At 41.4% G+C, this 18,831-nt stretch overlaps 1 protein-coding gene across 1 annotated transcript in view; it reads left to right on the top strand.

The window, feature by feature from the left end:
- The window catches only part of LOC106592618 (A disintegrin and metalloproteinase with thrombospondin motifs 7), a 168,529-nt gene that overhangs the window by 37,200 nt on the left and 112,498 nt on the right, over nt 1-18,831 (top strand). The window contains exon 8 of the mRNA XM_082969738.1: nt 9,947-10,090. Within this exon, the coding sequence (XP_082825864.1) occupies nt 9,947-10,090 (144 nt within the window). The remainder of the gene's footprint in view (nt 1-9,946; nt 10,091-18,831) is intronic.

Here is an 18,831-nt window from a genome sequence, read left to right as displayed (position 1 = left end):
TCCTCCGTGTTCTGTTGTTGTTGAGGCAGACACTATGGCTTTGTCCTCAGTGTTCTGCTGTTGTTGAGGCAGACACTATGGCTTTGCCCTCAGTGTTCTGTTGTTGTTGAGGTAGACACTATGGCTTTGTCCTCCGTGTTTTGTTGTTGTTGAGGCAGACACTATGGCTTTGTCCTCAGTGTTCTGTTGTTGTTGAGGTAGACACTATGGCTTTGTCCTCAGTGTTCTGTTGTTGTTGAGGTAGACACTATGGCTTTGTCCTCCGTGTTTTGTTGTTGTTGAGGCAGACACTATGGCTTTGTCCTCAGTGTTCTGTTGTTGTTGAGGCAGACACTATGGCTTTGTCCTCCGTGTTTTGTTGTTGTTGAGGCAGACACTATGGCTTTGTCCTCAGTGTTCTGTTGTTGTTGAGGTAGACACTATGGCTTTGTCCTCAGTGTTCTGTTGTTGTTGAGGCAGACACTATGGCTTTGTCCTCAGTGTTCTGTTGTTGTTGAGGTAGACACTATGGCTTTGTCCTCAGTGTTCTGTTGTTGTTGAGGCAGACACTATGGCTTTGTCCTCAGTGTTCTGCTGTTGTTGAGGCAGACACTATGGCTTTGTAATAAAACTAATTAGACAATCAAAAACACATACAGCCAAACACCAATGCAATGCCACAAACACATTGTTTATGTGGACACAATGACTTTGACATTTGTGAATAATAACAGAATCTGTCTAAGAAATTATCCCCCTCTCAACTAATTATTTTGACAATTAAAAGCATATAAAGCCACACACATGCAATGGCAGTACACTCAAGAACACAAACAAACAAATCTAGGATCTTGTCACGACTTCCACCGAAGTCGGCCCCTCTCCTTGTTCGGGCGGCGTTCGGCGGTCGACGTCACCGGTTTACTAGTTGCCACCGATCTATGTTTCCCTGTTCGTCTGCTTTTGTCTTTATTTTTCACACCTGTTTATGATTCCCTGATTATGTTCATTATTTAACCCTCTGGCTTCCTTGTTTGTCTTGTCTGTGATTGTTTCCTGTTTTGTGATTGTTGGAGGTGTTTTCTCCTAACCCTGTATTTTTGATGTGGAAGAAGTTTGATTATGATTTTAGTAAACACGTTATTGTTTACACTCATCCATGTGTCCTGCGCCTGACTCCAACACTTCTTCTAACTAAAGCATTACAGATCTATCTATATTGTGGTCTTTAATAGCAAAACACAGAAACTCTACATTGTAGGCACCTGTTGTTTTTCAGTAGCTAATTATCCAGGAGAGCTAACATAGCAAAGTGGGGGTGTTAAAAAGTGAGGAGAGAGAATGAATGAGAGAGAATGAATGAGAGAGAATGAATGACAGAGAGAATGAGAGGGAATGAGATGGGGGAGAGAGGGAATGAGATGAAGAGAGAGAGAGAGAATGAGATGGAGAGAGAGAATGAGATGGAAAGAGAGAGAGAATGAGACGGAGAGAGAGAACGAAAGACAAAGGAGATGATTGTGGACTACAGGAAAAAGAGGACCAAGCACGACCCTATTCTCATCAACAGGTCTGCAGTGGAGCAGGTTGAGAGCTTCTAGTTTCTTGGTGTCCACATCACCAACAAACTAACATGGTCCAAGCACACCAAGACAGTCGTGAAGAGGGCATGACAATACCAATTCCCCCTCAGGACACTGAAAAGATTTGGAATCGGTCCTCAGATCCTCAAAAGGTTCTACAGCTGCACCATCGAGAGCATCCTGACTGGTTGCATCACTGCCTGGTATGGCAACTGCTCGGCCTCCGACCGCAAGGCACTACAGAGGGTAGTGCGAACGGCCCAGTACATCACTGGGACCAAGCTTCCAGGCATCGAGGACCTCTATACCAGGCGGTGTCAGGTATATTGTCAAAGACTCCAGCCACCCTAGTCATAGACTGTTCTCTCTGCTACCGCACGGCAAGCGGTACCGGAGCACCAAGTCTAGGTCCAAGAGACTTCTAAACAGCTTCTACCCCCAAGCAATAAGACTCCTGAACATCTAATCAAATGGCTACCCAGACTATTTGCATTGCCCCCCCCCCCCCTCTCTTTTACACCGCTGCTATTCTCTGTTGTTATCATCTATGCATAGTCACTTTAATAACTCTGCCCACATGTGCATATTACCTCAACTAACTGGTGCACCACACATTGACTCTGTACCGGTACCCCCCTGTATATAGTCTCCACATTGACTCTGTACCGGTACCCCCCCTGTATATAGTCTCCACATTGACTCTGTACCGGTACCCCCCTGTATATAGTCTCCACATTGACTCTGTACCGGTACCCCCTGTATATAGTCTCGCTATGGTTATTTTACTGCTGCTCTTTAATTACTTGTTACTTTTATTTCTTATTCTTATCCATATTTTTTCAAACTGCATTGTTTGTTAGGGGCTCGTAAGTAAGTATTTCACTGTAAGGTCTACACCTGTTGTATTCGGTGAAAATGTTGATTTGATTTTGAAAGAGAGAGCGAGAGCATGAGAGCGAGAGCATGAGAGAGAGAGAGAGAGAGAGAGAGAGAGCATGAGAGAGAGAGAGAGAGAGCGCATGAGAGAGTGAGAGCGCATGAGAGAGTGAGAGCGCGTGAGAGAGTGAGAGCGCGTGAGAGAGTGAGAGCGCGTGAGAGAGTGAGAGCGCGTGAGAGAGTGAGAGCGGGTGAGAGTGAGAGCGCGTGAGAGCGCGTGAGAGAGTGAGAGAGAGAGCGAGAGAGAGCGTGAGAGAGAGAGAGCGTGAGAGAGAGAGAGAGAGAGTGTGAGAGAGAGAGTGAGAGAGAGTGTGAGAGAGAGTGAGAGAGAGAGTGTGAGAGAGAGAGTGAAAGAGAGAGAGAGCTTGATTTCAATGATGTGCTTTTATTGAGCAGAAAAGGCAGTTTGAGAAAGAAAAAAAATCACAACCAGAAGAAACTTTGTTCCAAATCAAATTTTATTTGTCACATTTGCCGAATACAATGCACAATACATTTATTACATTTTAGTCATTATCAGACTTACAATTAGTGCATTCATCTTAACATAGCTAGGTGATACAACCACATATCACAGTCAAAGTAAGTACCTTTTTTTTATAAAGTAGAAAAGTACATTTCCTGAAGAAAATGTGGTGTGCTTGCTAACTTGAGAAGAAATGATTGATTGATAGGATAGCCTGACCATGTAAAAGTTGGTTTGAGGTCTCTAGCTTGAATGGTTTAAGAGTTACTGTTGGTAGGTTATTTTATGCTAATTAATGCACGTTTATATAGTTATAATTGATAAACGTTTTTAAGAATTTGAAGTTAGGATAGCCTTAACATGAGAAAGTTGGTTTGGTGTCTCTAGCTTGAATGGTTTAAACCCCCAAAGGTCGCTGTCCTCGCCCCTGCTAAAATCGAATTAGCATAATACAACACATTTAATAATCTGTCAGTTTAAGCTACAGATCTGTTTTTTTTTGCATTGGATGCATCACAATCTACCACATCCGCTTAAGTAACACTTCTGCGGTGAAAGGTGACAGAGCCAGAGCGGTGTTTGTCAGAACGAAAATGGAAAGATGAGACTCACACGTACATGTCGGTTGTTTTGCTCTAGGACGACCACAGGCCACACAAGACTCATCTGAAGTCGGTACAGCCGACCTGCCAACTTCTGTCTGTAGCGTCCGAATAGTTGGGGCTACACACTAATATGACCCATCTGTGTAAAGGTGAGACTCTCACAAACACGTTTAGTACCAGTCAAAAGTTTGGACACACCTACTCATTCAAGGGTTTTTCTTTATTTTTACTATTTTCTACATTGTAGAATAATAGTGAAGACATCAAAACTATGAAATAACACACATAGAATCATGTAGTAACCAAAAAAGTGTTAAACAAATCAAAATATAATTTGAGATTTTGAGATTCTTCATAGTAGCCACCCTTTGCCTTGATGACAGCTTTGCACACTCTTGGCATTCTCTCAACCAGCTTCACCTGGAATGTTTTTCCAACAGTCTTGAAGGAGTTCCCATACATGCTGAGCACTTGTTGGCTGCTTTTACTTCATTCTGCGGTCCAACTCATCCCAAACCATCTCAGTTGGGTTGAGGTCGGGTGATTGTGGAGTCCAGGTCATCTGATGAGAGATTCACTCTCCTTCTTGGTCAAATAGCCCTTATCCTCTATGGGCTAGGTGGGACGCTTGCGTCCCACCTACTCAACAGCCAGTGTAATCCCGTGGCGCGTTATTCAAAAACCTCAAAAATGCAAAAACTGAAATTTTTCAAACATATGAATCTTTTACACTATTTTAAAGACAAGACTCTCGTTAATCTAACCACACTGTCCGATTTCAAAAAGGCTTTACAACGAAAGCAAAACATTAGATTATGTCAGCAGAGTACCCAGCCAGAAATAATCAGACACCCATTTTTCAAGCTAGCATATAATGTCACATAAACCCAAACCACAGCTAAATGCAGCACTAACCTTTGATGATCTTCATCAGATGACAACCCTAGGACATTATGTTATACAATACATGCATGTTTTGTTCAATCAAGTTCATATTTATATCAAAAAACAGCTTTTTACATTAGCATGTGACTAGCATGTGACTAGCATTCCCACCGAACACTGCCGGTGAATTTACTAAATTACTCACGATAAACGTTCACAAAAAGCATAACAATTATTTTAAGAATTATAGATACAGAACTCCTCTATGCACTCGATATGTCCGATTTTAAAATAGCTTTTCGGTGAAAGCACATTTTGCAATATTCTCAGTAGATAGCCCGGCATCACAGGGCTAGCTTTTTAGACACCCAGCAAGTTTAGCACTCACCAAAGTCAGATTTACTATAAGAAAATTTTTATTACCTTTGCTGTCTTCGTCAGAATGCACTCCCAGGACTTCTACTTCAATAACAAATGTTGGTTTGGTTCAAAATAATCCATAGTTATATCCAAACAGCGGCGTTTTGTTCGTGCGTTCAAGACACTATCCGAAAGGGTAAATAAGGGTGACGAGCATGGCGCAATTCGTGACAAAAAAATTCTAAATATTCCATTACCGTACTTCGAAGCATGTCAACCGCTGTTTAAAATAAATTTTTATGCCATTTTTCTCATAAAAAAGCGATAATATTCCGACCGGGAATCTGCGTTTAGGTAAACAGACGAAAGAAAATAAAGCATGGGGTCGACTCGGGCACGCGCCTAAGCCCATAGTACTCTGATCGGCCACTTGTCAAACGCGATAAAGTGTTTCAGCCAGAGGCTGCCTCGATATCGTTCAGCTTTTTCCCGGGCTCTGAGAGCCTATGGGAGCCGTAGGAAGTGTCACGTTAGAGCAAAGATCCTCAGTCTTCAATAAAAAGAGCCAAGATGAAACACAACTTGTCAGACAGGCCACTTCCTGCATGGAATCTTCTCAGGTTTTGGCCTGCCATATGAGTTCTGTTATACTCACAGACACCATTCAAACAGTTTAAGAAACTTTAGGGTGTTTTCTATCCAAAGCCAATAATTATATGCATATTCTAGTTACTGGGCAGGAGTAGTAACCAGATTAAATCGGGTACGTTTTTTATCCGGCCGTGTCAATACTGCCCCCTAGCCCTAACAGGTTAAACAGCCTTGAGGTGTGTTTTGGGTCATTGTCCTGTTGAAAATCAAATGATAGTCCCACTATGCGCAAACTATATGGGACGGCGTATAACTTCAGAATGCTGTGCTAGACATGTTGGTTAAGTGTGCCTTGAATTCTAAATAAATCACTGACAGTGTAACCAGCAAGGTGGGAACCACACATGTGGAGATCATCCGTTCACCTTCTCTGCTTCTCACAAAGACACGGTGGTTGGAACCAAAAATCTCAAATTTGGACTCCAGACCAATTCCACCGGTCTAATGTCCATTGCTCGTGTTTCTTGGCCCAAGCAAGTCTCTTCTTCTTATTGGTGTCCTTTAGTAGTGGATTCTTTGCAGCAATTCGACCATGAAGGCCTGATTCACGCAGTCTCCTCTGAACAGTTGATGTTGAGATGTGTCTTATTTATTTGGGCTGCAATTTCTGAGGATGGTAACTCTGATGTTATCCTCTGCAGCAGAGGTAACTCTGGGTCTTCCTTTCCTGTGGCGATCCTCATGAGAGCCAGTTTCATCATAGCGATTGATGGTTTTTGCGACTGCACTTGAAGAAGCTTTAAAAGTTCTTAATGTTCCTGGATTGACTGACCTTCATGTCTTAAAGGAATGATGGACTGTCATTTCTCTTAGTTTATTTGAGCTGTTCTTCCCATAATATGGACTTGTTCTTTTACCAAATGGGGCTATCTTCTGTAATCCACCCCTATCTTGTCACAAGACAACTGATTGGCTCAAACACATTAATAAGGAAAGAAATTCCACAAATTAACTTCTAACAAGGCAGACCTGTTAATTGAAATGCATTCCAGGTGACTACCTCATGAAGCTGATTGAGAGAATGCCAAGAGGGTGCAAAGCTGTCATCAAGGCAAAAGGTGGCTACTTTGAAGAATCTCAAATATATTTTGATTTGTTTAACAGTTTTTGGTGACTACATTATTCCATGTGTTATTTCATAGTGTTGATGTCTTCACTATTATTCTACAATATAGAAAATAGTAAAAATAAAGAAAAACTCTTGAATGAGTAGGTGTGTCCAAACTTTTGACTGGTACTGTACATGTTGGCTGTTTTGCTCTAGGACGCCCACATGCCCCACAAGACAAAAAAAAATGAATGGAAGTACAGTATATATGGAGACGGTTTAGTGACAAACAATTTCCTGATCTTTCTTATGTCTGTCAGATATAAGACTGACACTTCGAACAATCTTGGTTTTGATATTTATTTGAGGACGATCTGTTTTTGCATGTAGTGAATCTGTTTTCAATGCGTTTCTATGGGTCAATAGCAGTAGGGGGTGAGTTATTTTATGCAAATGTACAGTCGTGGCCAAAAGTTTTGAGAATGACACAAATATTAATTTTCACAAAGTCTGCTGCCTCAGTGTCTTTAGATATTTTTTGTCAGATGTTGCTATGGAATACTGAAGTGTAATTACAAGCATTTCATAAGTGTCAAAGGCAATGATGCAAAGAGTCAATATTTGCAGTGTTGACCCTTCTTTTTCAAGACCTCTGCAATCCGCCCTGGCATGCTGTCAATTAACTTCTGGGCCACATCCTGACTGATGGCAGCCCATTCTTGCATAATCAATGCTTGGAGTTTGTCAGAATTGGTGGGTTTTTGTTTGTCCACCCTCCTCTTGAAGATTGACCACAAGTTCTCAATGGGATTAAGGTCTGGGGAGTTTCCTGGCCATGGACCTAAAATATCGATGTTTTGTTCCCCAAGCCACTTAGTTATCAGTTTTGCCTTATGGCAAGGTGCTCCATCATGCTGGAAAAGGCATTGTTCATCACCAAACTGTTCTTGGATGGTTGGGAGAAGTTGCTCTCGGAGGATGTGTTGGTACCATTCTTTATTCATGGCTGTGTTCTTAGGAACATTTGTGAGTGAGCACACTCCCTTGGCTGAGAGCAACCCCATACATGAATGGTCTCAGGATGCTTTACTGTTGGCATGACGCAGGACTGATGGTAGCGCTCACCTTGTCTTCTCCGGACAAGCTTATTTCCGGATGCCCCAAACAATCGTAAAGGGGATTCATCAGAGAAAATGACTTTACCCCAGTCCTCAGCAGTCCAATCCCTGTACCTTTTGCAGAATATCACTCTGTCCCTGATGTCCTGGAGAGAAGTGGCTTCTTTGCTGCCCTTCTTGACACCAGGCCATCCTCCAAAAGACTTCGCCTCACTGTGCATGCAGATGTACTCACACCTGCCTGCTGCCCTTCCTGAGCAAGCTCTGTACTGGTGGTGCCCCGATCCCACAGCTGAATCAACTTTAGGAGACGGTCCTGGCGCTTGCTGGACTTTCTTGGGCGCCCTGAAGCCTTCTCCACAACAATTGAACCGCTCTCCTTGAAGTACTTGATGATCCGATAAATGGTTGATTTAGGTTCGATCTTACTGGCAGCAATATCCTTGTCTGTGAAGCCCTTTTTGTGCAAAGCAATGATGATGGCACGTGTTTCCTTGCAGGTAACTATGGTTGACAGAGGAAGGACAATGATTCCAAGCATCACCCTCCTTTTGAAGCTTCTAGTCTTTTGAAGCTTCTAATTGCAATTCATCTGATGACTCTTCATAACATTCTGGATTATATGCAAATTGCCATCATACAAACTGAGGCAGCAGAATTTGTGAAAATTAATATTTGTGTCATTCTCAAAACTTTTGGCCACGACTGTATGCACATTATATATAATTATAGTTGATAATTTGATGTTAAGATAGCTTGAACATATTTGTTAAGTTGGTCTTGTAGCTTGATTGGCCAAGGAGCAGGACCATTTTTAACATCTTCCACTGTATTCCTATGGTACTCATTCAAACTAATGTTAAGTTATGCAAATGTTTTATGGTTATAGTTCAAAATTAAATAGTATAAAAAATCATTTGACAAGCAATCTAAGTATAGTGTAGAATTAGAATGCTGTGATTCAAGTTAGTTAAGTCAGAAAACAAGTCGTGCAGCACACAAGTTAAATGAATTCGCTCTGTGGTACGTAGATCCAAATGCCCAATAACAAGAAAATGAAGGTCCACTCTCTTGGGATGAAGGTGATTGAAGATACATCTGTTTATTCCAATAGGGACAAACGTCTCACCCCGTCAGGTTTCATCATTGTCAATGTCATAGCCTTAATTCAAAGGGAGTGGACCTTATCAATGCTGTGTATGAATGCAAAACCTAATAGAGTTTGATAGTAGTTGAGGTCAACTCCAGTCAATGTACAGCATGTCTCTATACGTGTCCCACTTTTTTAAAGAGCTCTTACTGAACCAGCACTGACTTAGGCATTTGTTGGAAAGGGGCCCTTTACTATATACAGCAACAGGGTATGTAAATACAATTAAAAGTGAGTTTACCTAGTCTTTGAGGCTTAAGCCCTCGCCTTGGAGTCTTTAGACCGTCACAGAGTAAAGCTGTGATATTGGTTGGTGGTGCCATATATTGCTAAGCCCCCTGGTGTGATTCAGATTGGTTTCTAAATACTCCGCTCAGTGGCCATAGGGGGTAAATGGGACTGGGTCGGTTAACGCTTGTGTGAGATCCGGAAGTCCGGCGACTGATGAAAGAAATGTGTCGCGTTAGCTTAGCGGGCTATGCTACCCACTACAAAGACACCAAGACTGCTGCCAGACATGTTGGTCAAAGGATTTTGTGCGGTTTCCAAGGCAGGCTCTGGCAGCATTTGATGTGTATACAGTACATGTCTGTCTCTTTGGTCTCTCTCTACTGTGTGAATGTGTACGTTCATACGTGTGCTTATTAAAGTGTGTGTCTAGGCAGCCTGTCTAGGCAGTGGCCCCTCAATATACACTCTGCATCAGCTGTGTGTGTATATATTGAGTGGACAAAATATTAGGAATGCCTGTTCTTTCCATGACGTGTTGACCAGGTGAATCCAGGTGATTGATATCACCTGTTAAATCCACTTCAATCCATTAGTTAGGTGGTCCTAATATTTTGTCCAGTCGATGTATACTGTATATTTGAGAATGGATACTATATTGTATAGTTGTTCACTCACTGTGTAGTGTGTGTGTGTGTGTGTGTGTGTGTGTGTGTGTGTGTGTGTGTGTGTGTGTTTGCCATTGAGTGCAGACGTGTGTGTGTGTGTGTGTGTGTGTGTGTGTGTGTGTGTGTGTGTGTGTGTGTGTGTGTGTGTGTGTGTGTGTGTGTGTGTGTGTGTGTCTATATATTCCTATATATCTGTGTACATGTCAAATTGTCCATGCAGGGCCCACTCACTCTCCCTTCTCTCTGTGGGATGTGCTTCTATGCCGCAGCTTTGGGATTCAGCATGATGGGAACGGCAATGACTGTGAGCCGATTGGGAAAAGACCTTTCATCATGTCTCCACAGCTCCTGTATGGCACCTCCACCCCCAGCTGGTCGCGCTGCAGCCGCCAGTACATCACCCGCTTCCTCGAGTGAGTTCTAATTCCTAATTCTATTGTCCCACACTGATGACCTCATCATTCTGTCAAAGTTTCTCCCTCAGACTTTGTAATGATAATGCAAATGATAGTATATAGAAAACCATTCAATCAGGTTTAAATGAACTTGATAGGGTTAATGCAATGTTCCCAAAGGAAAACAGAATACAAACATCATTTCCCCACTATCTGTTGTTCTCTTTCTGCCTCTCTCTCCGTCTCCATCTGTCTTTCTCTCTTTTATTCTCTCTCTCTCACTCTTCTCTCCCCCTTCAAACCACTTTACCTGTCTCTTTCCCGTCTCTAACTCCCTATTCTACAATTCCACTCATCAATTGTGCCCTTGAATCCATAATACAACTACTCCCCAATAAGGACCTAATGGAATATGTACCGGATAAATGCTCTGATTATGAGTGCGTTCTAATTGTCCCATGGTCTCTGTTCCATGTTGCTTGCTTGATGCTTTCAAATTGAGCAGTTCCACCAATGATGTATCCACTTTCAATCTACCATCAACCCAAATAGCCTGGATATGAGAGGGTTGTATGTGGATGGTACTTAGAATGTTTCAATCACAGATCAATAGACAAAACCTCATCACTGCTTACGACCATCCAATCTATCTGAGACTCAGAGGCAAGCGTCAGAGACGTGTTTGGTTCCTAAGTAAACCAAGATAAAGGATCTATTTCAATACATCATACACCCTTTCCGATCATAGGTTTGTGTCCATGAAATATGTTATGTTATTTTCTAAGACATGACTGTGTCTCCATCTTAATGCAAACATACTGAAAGATGTATACTTTGTCATACTACAACAGACATGCTTTCTGCTTTATTTGTGATTTTGCAGCGTGAAAAATCATTTAAATACCTCTTGTAAGCTCCATCAGCTTCACAGGAGGGTCGTATGCTGTGCTTTCTGAGGCTTAGACAGGCTTAATAGAATCTTTTAGTGATGATGCATGCCTCTCATACTTGAATGAGGATAGCAATGAAATAAATATTTACCTGAAATTCCCAGAATTCAGGTTCGTAATCAGGCTTCATTAGTATTGTTGCTCAGATATTATATTTTATTTAACCTTTATTTACCTAGGCAAGTCAGTTTAGGACAAATTCTTATTTACAATTATGGCTTACCCCGGCCAAACCCAGACGACGCTGGGCCAATTGTGTGCTGCCCTATGGGACTCCCAATCACGGCCGGATGTGATGCAGCCTGGATTTGAACCAGGGTCTGTAGTGACACCTCTAGCACTGAGATACAGTGCCTTAGACTGGCTGCGCCACTCGGGAGCCCTGACCTGAAGGTAAAAGGATTATTTCAAATCGTGACACTAAATGTCAGAAGTGATATTATGAGGTTAACTAGAGGAAGGCAATATCATGGTTGAATCCATTGCAAATCCCAGAGACTGCTAACAGCATTTGAAATGTAAATAAATGCATAGAAATGTATTGATGCGTATCAATGCATTGATACATTGAGGACCACTGGCTGTACCATGCATGTTCTGTCAAGTTGTCCACTCTATATGCAAGACAACTAGCCACCCCTCTGAGCCTGGTTCCACTCTAGGTTCCTGCCTTCTAGGGAGTTTTTCCTTGCCAATGGGCTTCTGCCTCTGTATTGCTTGCTCTTTGGGGTTTAGGCTGGGTATCTGTAAAGCACTTTGTGACAGCTGCTGATGTAAAAAGGCTTTATAAAATCCATTTGATTGATTGAGCGTTATAATGTCATGAGCTTACCTTAAGGATATGGTTTATCCTCCAGTTCTGCTCAAAGTACAGTGCCTTGCAAAAGTATTCATCCCCCTTGGGGTTTTTCCTATTTTGTTGCATTATTTTGTTGCACAACCTGTAATTTAAATTGATTTTTATTTGGATTTCATGTAATGGACATACACAAAATAGTCCAAAATTGGTGAAGTGAAATGAAAAAAATGAAAAACGGAAAAGTGGTGCATGCATATGTATTCACCCCCTTTGCTATGAAGCTTATATATAAGATATGGTGCAACCAATTACCTTCAGAAGTCACATAATTAGTTAAATAAAGTCCACCTGTGTGCAAGTGTCACATGATCTCAGTATATATACACTTGTTCTGAAAGGTCCCAGTGTCTGCAACACCACTAAGCAAGGTGCACCACCAAGCAAGTGGCACCATGAAGACCAAGGAGCTCTCCAAACAGGTCAGGGACAAAGTTCTGGAGAAGTACAGATCAGGGTTGGGTTATAAAAAATATCAGAAACTTTGAACATCTCACGGAGCACCAATAAGTCCATTATTAAAAAATGGAAAGAATATGGCACCACAACAAACCTGCCAAGAGAGGGAAAGAAAACTCAGGGACCAGGCAAGGAGGGCATTAATCAGAGAGGCAACAAAGAGACCAAAGATAACCCTGAAGGAGCAGCAAAGCTCCACAGCGGAGATTGGACTTTCTGTCCATAGGACCACTTTAAGCCGTACACTCGACAGAGCTGGGCTTTACAGAAGAGTGGACAGAAAAAAGCCATTGCTTAATGAAAAAAAAACATTTTGGCAATCAAGGAAAACGCTATGTCTGGCGCAAACCCAACACCTCATCACCCCGAGAACACCATCTCCACAGTGAAGCATGGTGGTGGCAGCATCATGCTGTGGGAATGCTTTTCATTGGCAGGGACTGGGAAACTGGTCAGAATTGAAGGAATGATGGATGGCGCTAAATACAGGGAAATTCTTGAGGGAAACCTGTTTCAGTCTTCCAAAGATTTGAGACTGGGATAGAGGTTAACCTTCCAGCAGGACAATGACCCTAAGCATACTGCTAAAGCAATACTTGAGTGTGTTTTAAGGGGAAACATTTAAATATCTTGGAATGGCCTAGTCAAAGCCCAGACCTCAATCCAATTGAGAATCTGTGGTATGACTTAAAGATTGCTGTACACCAGCGGAACCCATCCAACTTGAAGGAGCTGGAGCAGTTTTGCCTTGAAGAATGGGCAGAAATCCCAGTGGCTAGATGTGCCAAGCTTATAGAGACATACCCCAAGAGACTTGCAGTTGTAATTGCTGCAAACGGTGGCTCTACAAAGCATTGACTTTGGGGGGGTGAATAGTTATGCACGCTCAAGTTTTCTGTTTTTTTGTCATATTTCTTGTTTGTTTCACAATAAAAAATATCTTGTATCTTCAAAGTGGTAGGCATGTTGTGTAAATGAAATGATACAAACCCCCCAAAAATCTATTTTAATTCCAGGTTGTATGGCAACAAAATTGGAAAAATGCCAAGGGGGTGAATACTGTATTTCGCAAGCCACTGTAGGACTGTTTCATAACAGTAGCTCATATTGTCAGAGTACGAGCAGGGTTAGGAGAATGAGCCGGCATGCAGGCAATCAGGCGGTTCATTGTAATCCCCCTCTGTCCTGCTGCTGAATGGGAGGGGGTAATAGCCCCTCCTTCCATCTGGCACTAATTTTCTCTCCATCTCACTCTTTCTTTTATTTATATATATATATATATAGGAGGAGAGAAACAATATGAAGAAATAGGAGGAGAGAACGAGAGATATATATATATATATATATATATATATATATATATGTATATATATATGTATATATATATATATATATATATTTATATATCTCGTTCTTTCCTCCTATTTCTTCATATTGTTTCTCTCCTCCTATTTCTTAATTTGTTTATTTCTCTCCTCCTATTTCTTCATCTGTTTCACTCTTTCCCATTTCTTCATATATTTCTCTCCTATTTCTTCATATATTTCTCTTTCAGCTGGAACCATCCAATTGCCTCCCTCTCACACTTTTTACATCCCATCCCCTCCTCCTCTTCCTCCATTTGTCATCTTTCCCTCCCTCTCCCTCTCATCTCTTCCTGCTCCCACCACAAGGGCACCATTGTGGGCTAATGGCAGGGAGGTTCCTCAGGGCTCAGTACTCAGTCCTATTCAGTTGTCTGACTTTGAGCTGTAGGTGTTAGTTAAATGTGGAATGTGGAAGGGCAGGCTGAGCCATGGGGTTCAGATGCTTATCCTACAGATGGGCTGAGGACAGAGAGAGTGGCTCTCCAACAATGTCTAGACTAGATTGTTTGAAGGGGGGTTGGAGGTTGGAAGGAGAGGCGGGGGTTACAAAAAAGCCCAAAAGCTTTTCAAGTGTGTAATTGCAATGAAAAGGAATCTGGAAATTGCAGCGAGGACAATTATTGCCTTCTGCTTGATTGTGAGTGGGCAAGACTTCTAAGACTTAAGCTGTAAATTAACACGCACCATGCAGCGTGTCAATTTTTTTACTGTTTGAAAGGTGAATGACGTTTTCACTGGTGTTACATAAGTTCAGACATTCGTATTGTTGACGCTTATCGATTTTGATTTATTTTAGCTAGTGACTTGACTATTGAAAATATTAGCATTCTTTGTGTGGAATTTTCTGAAAAGAATAGAGTTTATAAATCACCACTTCAACCTGCGTAAACTTCTCCTGGACAGCACAAGTGTTTTTCTTTCACAAAGGCATCAGATGTCAGTTCTCCCTCTAAACCTCTATTCAGTGGACCTCTGCAGCCATAGTCACTCATGGAGAACAATTTAATTGCTGTTGCATAGTGGTCAATATTGTGTCATCCCAAATGCGTCATCATTATATGTATGCATCATTACACTTCTGGCTATTGAAGTCTCATTGAAGAGGAAGTCATGTACTGTAGGTTAAGCAGCTGATAACAGATGTTGAGTCAAATATTCCCCTCCTTTTTGGAATACTGCATCTAAAGTTACAAAGAATAGCTTTGCCCTTGGATAAACCAGTTCAATCAAGGTTTGCATTTTAGAATCAGGGAAAATAATAAGTATTAGGGGATTTTTAGTCCATAAATCCATATACTATTGTTCATTATCGGATGCACAGCATATACATTACACAGAAATGCTAGCGCCTTCTATCATACATTTCATTAGCTAGCTGTTAAATGGTCTGTAGTTTAGATTACTTGATCTTTTTAAACAAGGCACACATACAAAAGTATGCAGTTGATTAAGAATCAGTAGATAAACACAAAGTTTCCGACTTATTTTCATGTGTTCCTCTATCATGATAGTGTTTGGCATATGTGGCAGGATACATTATATTTTTTTAAATAAGCTAAAATGGCAAGTCAGTCATCAGTAGTCGCTACTGTGGTCCAAAGCCTAATATAGGGTCACTTGTTCAGCTCTGAAAGCATTCTGTGGAATTCTCCCCAACTACATTACTAGGCATGTTGTGATTTTTCCTGCAGCTGTGAGGTGCAGCTGGCCAACGCCACCTTATAGCTCCTCCAGATGATCTAGGCCCTGTATTCATAAAGTGATTCAGAGTAGGAGTTCTGATCTACGATCAGTTTGTCCTTTTAGATAATGCTGACTAAGACCGGGTGGACCTGATCCTAGATCAGCAATCCTATTTTGAGACACTTGGGAATACAGGCCCTGAGCTTTGTAGGCGTAATCCATCTCAACAGCTTTACCTTTTTTTATGTTATTTTACCAGATCATCTCAGCTTTCAATCTCACAGCTCCAAAGTGGCCATTTTGTTTCTTGACTGGGTGCATGGGGTTCATTGAATGAAGTACATTTGAACTCAGTCAAATCTATGGAATATGTTGAAATTAGTGTCATGGAGCCTATTGAAGGAATTCACCCTATCTAGTTGCCATTCTTGATTGCCTGATAGTGAAATCAGTCATTTTCATATTTTGCATGTGAATCTGGCTGTTGCTAGGTAGATGAAATTCCATTGGATTGCTTAGTCTCAGTTAAGCCTTATTCATCACTAGTCACAACAAAATCAGTTGTATAAGTGTATTTATCATGACTGATGTCATAATCTATTATAGCAGATTAGCAGGGGTGGCAGGTAGCCTAGTGGTTAGAATGTTGGACTAGTAACCGAAAGGGTGCTAGATCGAATCCCCAAGCTGACAAGGTAAAAATCTGTCATTCTTCCCCTGAACAAGGCAGTTAACCCACTGTTCCTAGGCCGTCATTGTAAATAAGAATTTGTTCTTAACTGACTTGTAAAAAAATAGCATGTTATTGCATTGGTTTGGATTGATGTGGTGTCTACACTGTGAAGTACCTTCAGATGCGTCATTGTATAAATGTTACTTCAGAAATGCAAAAAATCTTTGTTAGAGCTGAAATCACAAACATATATGAATAGGTTATTTCAGGGGAAATACTACAGAAGTGGACCAGACAGAGTTTACTGAAGCAGGATATTGTAAAGGCCTTTAGCCATAGTTTTATAAATTAATTGGAAAGACACCAGTTGTAAAAGTAATGGTTTAAACATTCTTTGCTGAATCTGTCCGGCTAAAATGTAATAACCCACTATACTGCAGGCAATAAAACATGTGAACTTTAACTACCCTTAGTGCTCCAGTAGGCTCCAATATGCCTGAATAGTGTCTCAGGGATGAAATTGGACATCAGAGTTGAGTTTTGCTCACTGAGTTCCACAGCTTTTTACATTGTTAGGAGATAAACTAGCCTGGTCTTAGATCTCTTTGTACTGTCTTGCCAACTCCTGTAGTCATTGTTTAGCGTGACATTGACCATAAAAGTCTACGATACAGCACAAACAGATCTGGGACCATGCTTGAGAGAAAGAGGCCTGCTGGGAGGATTTAAGTCTTGATAGCAGTTCCACTTGCTGCTGTGATCACACCTCACCAATTACTGGGTCACAATCAGTGGCCTGGGCTGTGATGCAGAGAAAACATAATTCAATAAAATAACATGGTAGCCTGCCAAGGGTAGAAATGATCCTTTTCTCTATTCAGAAAGCTTTCAGACTAATCAGTGTGACTGAAAGCAGAAGAACTGGTCTTGATTGAACACTTCTTCAATAGTTTTATTGAATACCTTTACCCCCTCTCGATGGAGTTGTGTTCTGGCCGCCTCAGGATCTCTTCATCCTAATCTGTTATTTTGTTGCTTGATGGCAGGAATTCGATAGCATGTGAACAGACGCCAGCCACAGTCACTTATGATCATGTGTTTTTTATATACTTTAAGTAAACAGGAAAGTCCTGTTGCCTTAGTTTATTTTATTTGGCCTGGTCAAGGGTCACGCATCTTGTTATATTGACCATATTTTGGTCAATTGGACAAGCAGCTGGACTTCTGCTTATGAGAACAGCAGTGTGCGTTCTTCTGTAACAGCTCAGCTGTGCCATACCGTTGCTGTGGAGTTGGGACCTTATTGTCCTTATCTACTCTCTCCCTTTGCTGCATGTTGGATTTGTGGAAGTTAGCTACTGTACCTAAAGCTATCTGCCCACATTTTAATGAATCTTCCTCCTGCCCAGTGTTTCCTCTGGAAACATTTGTAGCATTGGGGGGAAAGGTTGCCACACCCACCTCCTATTTTGGGTCATTTTTAAGTTGGACTGAGAAGCTCCGTTATGGTGACTTTTTAAAAGGACATTCTACTCTAAAATGAATGAAAATAAATAAAATAATGCACACTCCATATAAAATATAATTTCCACCTCCAGAAATGAGAGACAAATAATGTATTGGTCAAATTATTTGTTAAAATGATTTGACCATATTGGTCCATGCATATAGCCTATATAGCACCGTCCACATTATTAGGTATGCTATTAGCAGTAAGCATTATCTCCTGTAGCCCATCTGATGCAGCATAGTGGCTATAAATAAATAGGCTGAAGCATGGGGTTGCCTACAGTATCTGCATTTACCCTATTGGGCTAATCATTGGGCGAGTTCGTTTTGCATGGTCCGGTGCCCGGGTAGGCAGAGTTTGTATATTTTTAGACCATTCCATTGGCTCTCCACTCACCCGGGGCAGCCATGCAAAACGAACTCGTCCAGGAGTAGTCTCAGGTGTGCCGCAAGAAAATCAGCTGGCGGGTGGAATGAAAACATTATTTAGACGCATTGGTTGGCTCGTGGTTCAGAACAATTACATTGGTCTGAAACATTTTAAATCAAGATAATACACTTTTAAAAATGTTAATCAATATCATACACTTAAAAAAATTAAATCAAGATAATACACTTAAAAAATTAAATCAAGATAATACACTTAAACATTTAAATCAAGATAATACACTTAAAAATTAAAATCAAGACAATACACTTAAAAAAAACAGGAGCTTGTTGTGTAGCATTGTGTTGTGAATTCCATTATGTGAGCAGCGTGGCAGACATAAGGCTACCAACCACGCATTGAGAGTGTAGAGCCGGGAACAGTCCGTTATTTGTGTGGTGTGAAAACATTCTAATTTGTCCAAATGCAGAGCTTATGTTCCCTCTTCCCACGAGAATACGACAATACGACAGTGAATGTTACACAGCCCGCAGTAAGTGAATGTTACACAGCCTGCACTAAGTGAATGTTACACAGCCTGCACTAAGTGAATGTTACACAGCCCGCACTAAGTGAATGTTACACAGCCTGCACTAAGTGAATGTTACACAGCCCGCACTAAGTGAATGTTACACAGCCCGCAGTAAGTGAATGTTACACAGCCTGCACTAAGTGAATGTTACACAGCCTGCACTAAGTGAATGTTACACAGCCCGCACTAAGTGAATGTTACACAGCCTGCACTAAGTGAATGTTACACAGCCCGCACTAAGTGAATGTTACACAGCCCGCACTAAGTGAATGTTACACAGCCCGCACTAAGTGAATGTTACAC

This window comes from Salmo salar, chromosome 26, assembly GCF_965601325.2.
Source record: "Salmo salar chromosome 26, fSalSal1, whole genome shotgun sequence".
Classification (NCBI taxonomy): domain Eukaryota; kingdom Metazoa; phylum Chordata; class Actinopteri; order Salmoniformes; family Salmonidae; genus Salmo; species Salmo salar.
This window is presented reverse-complemented; position numbering and strand designations above follow the sequence as displayed.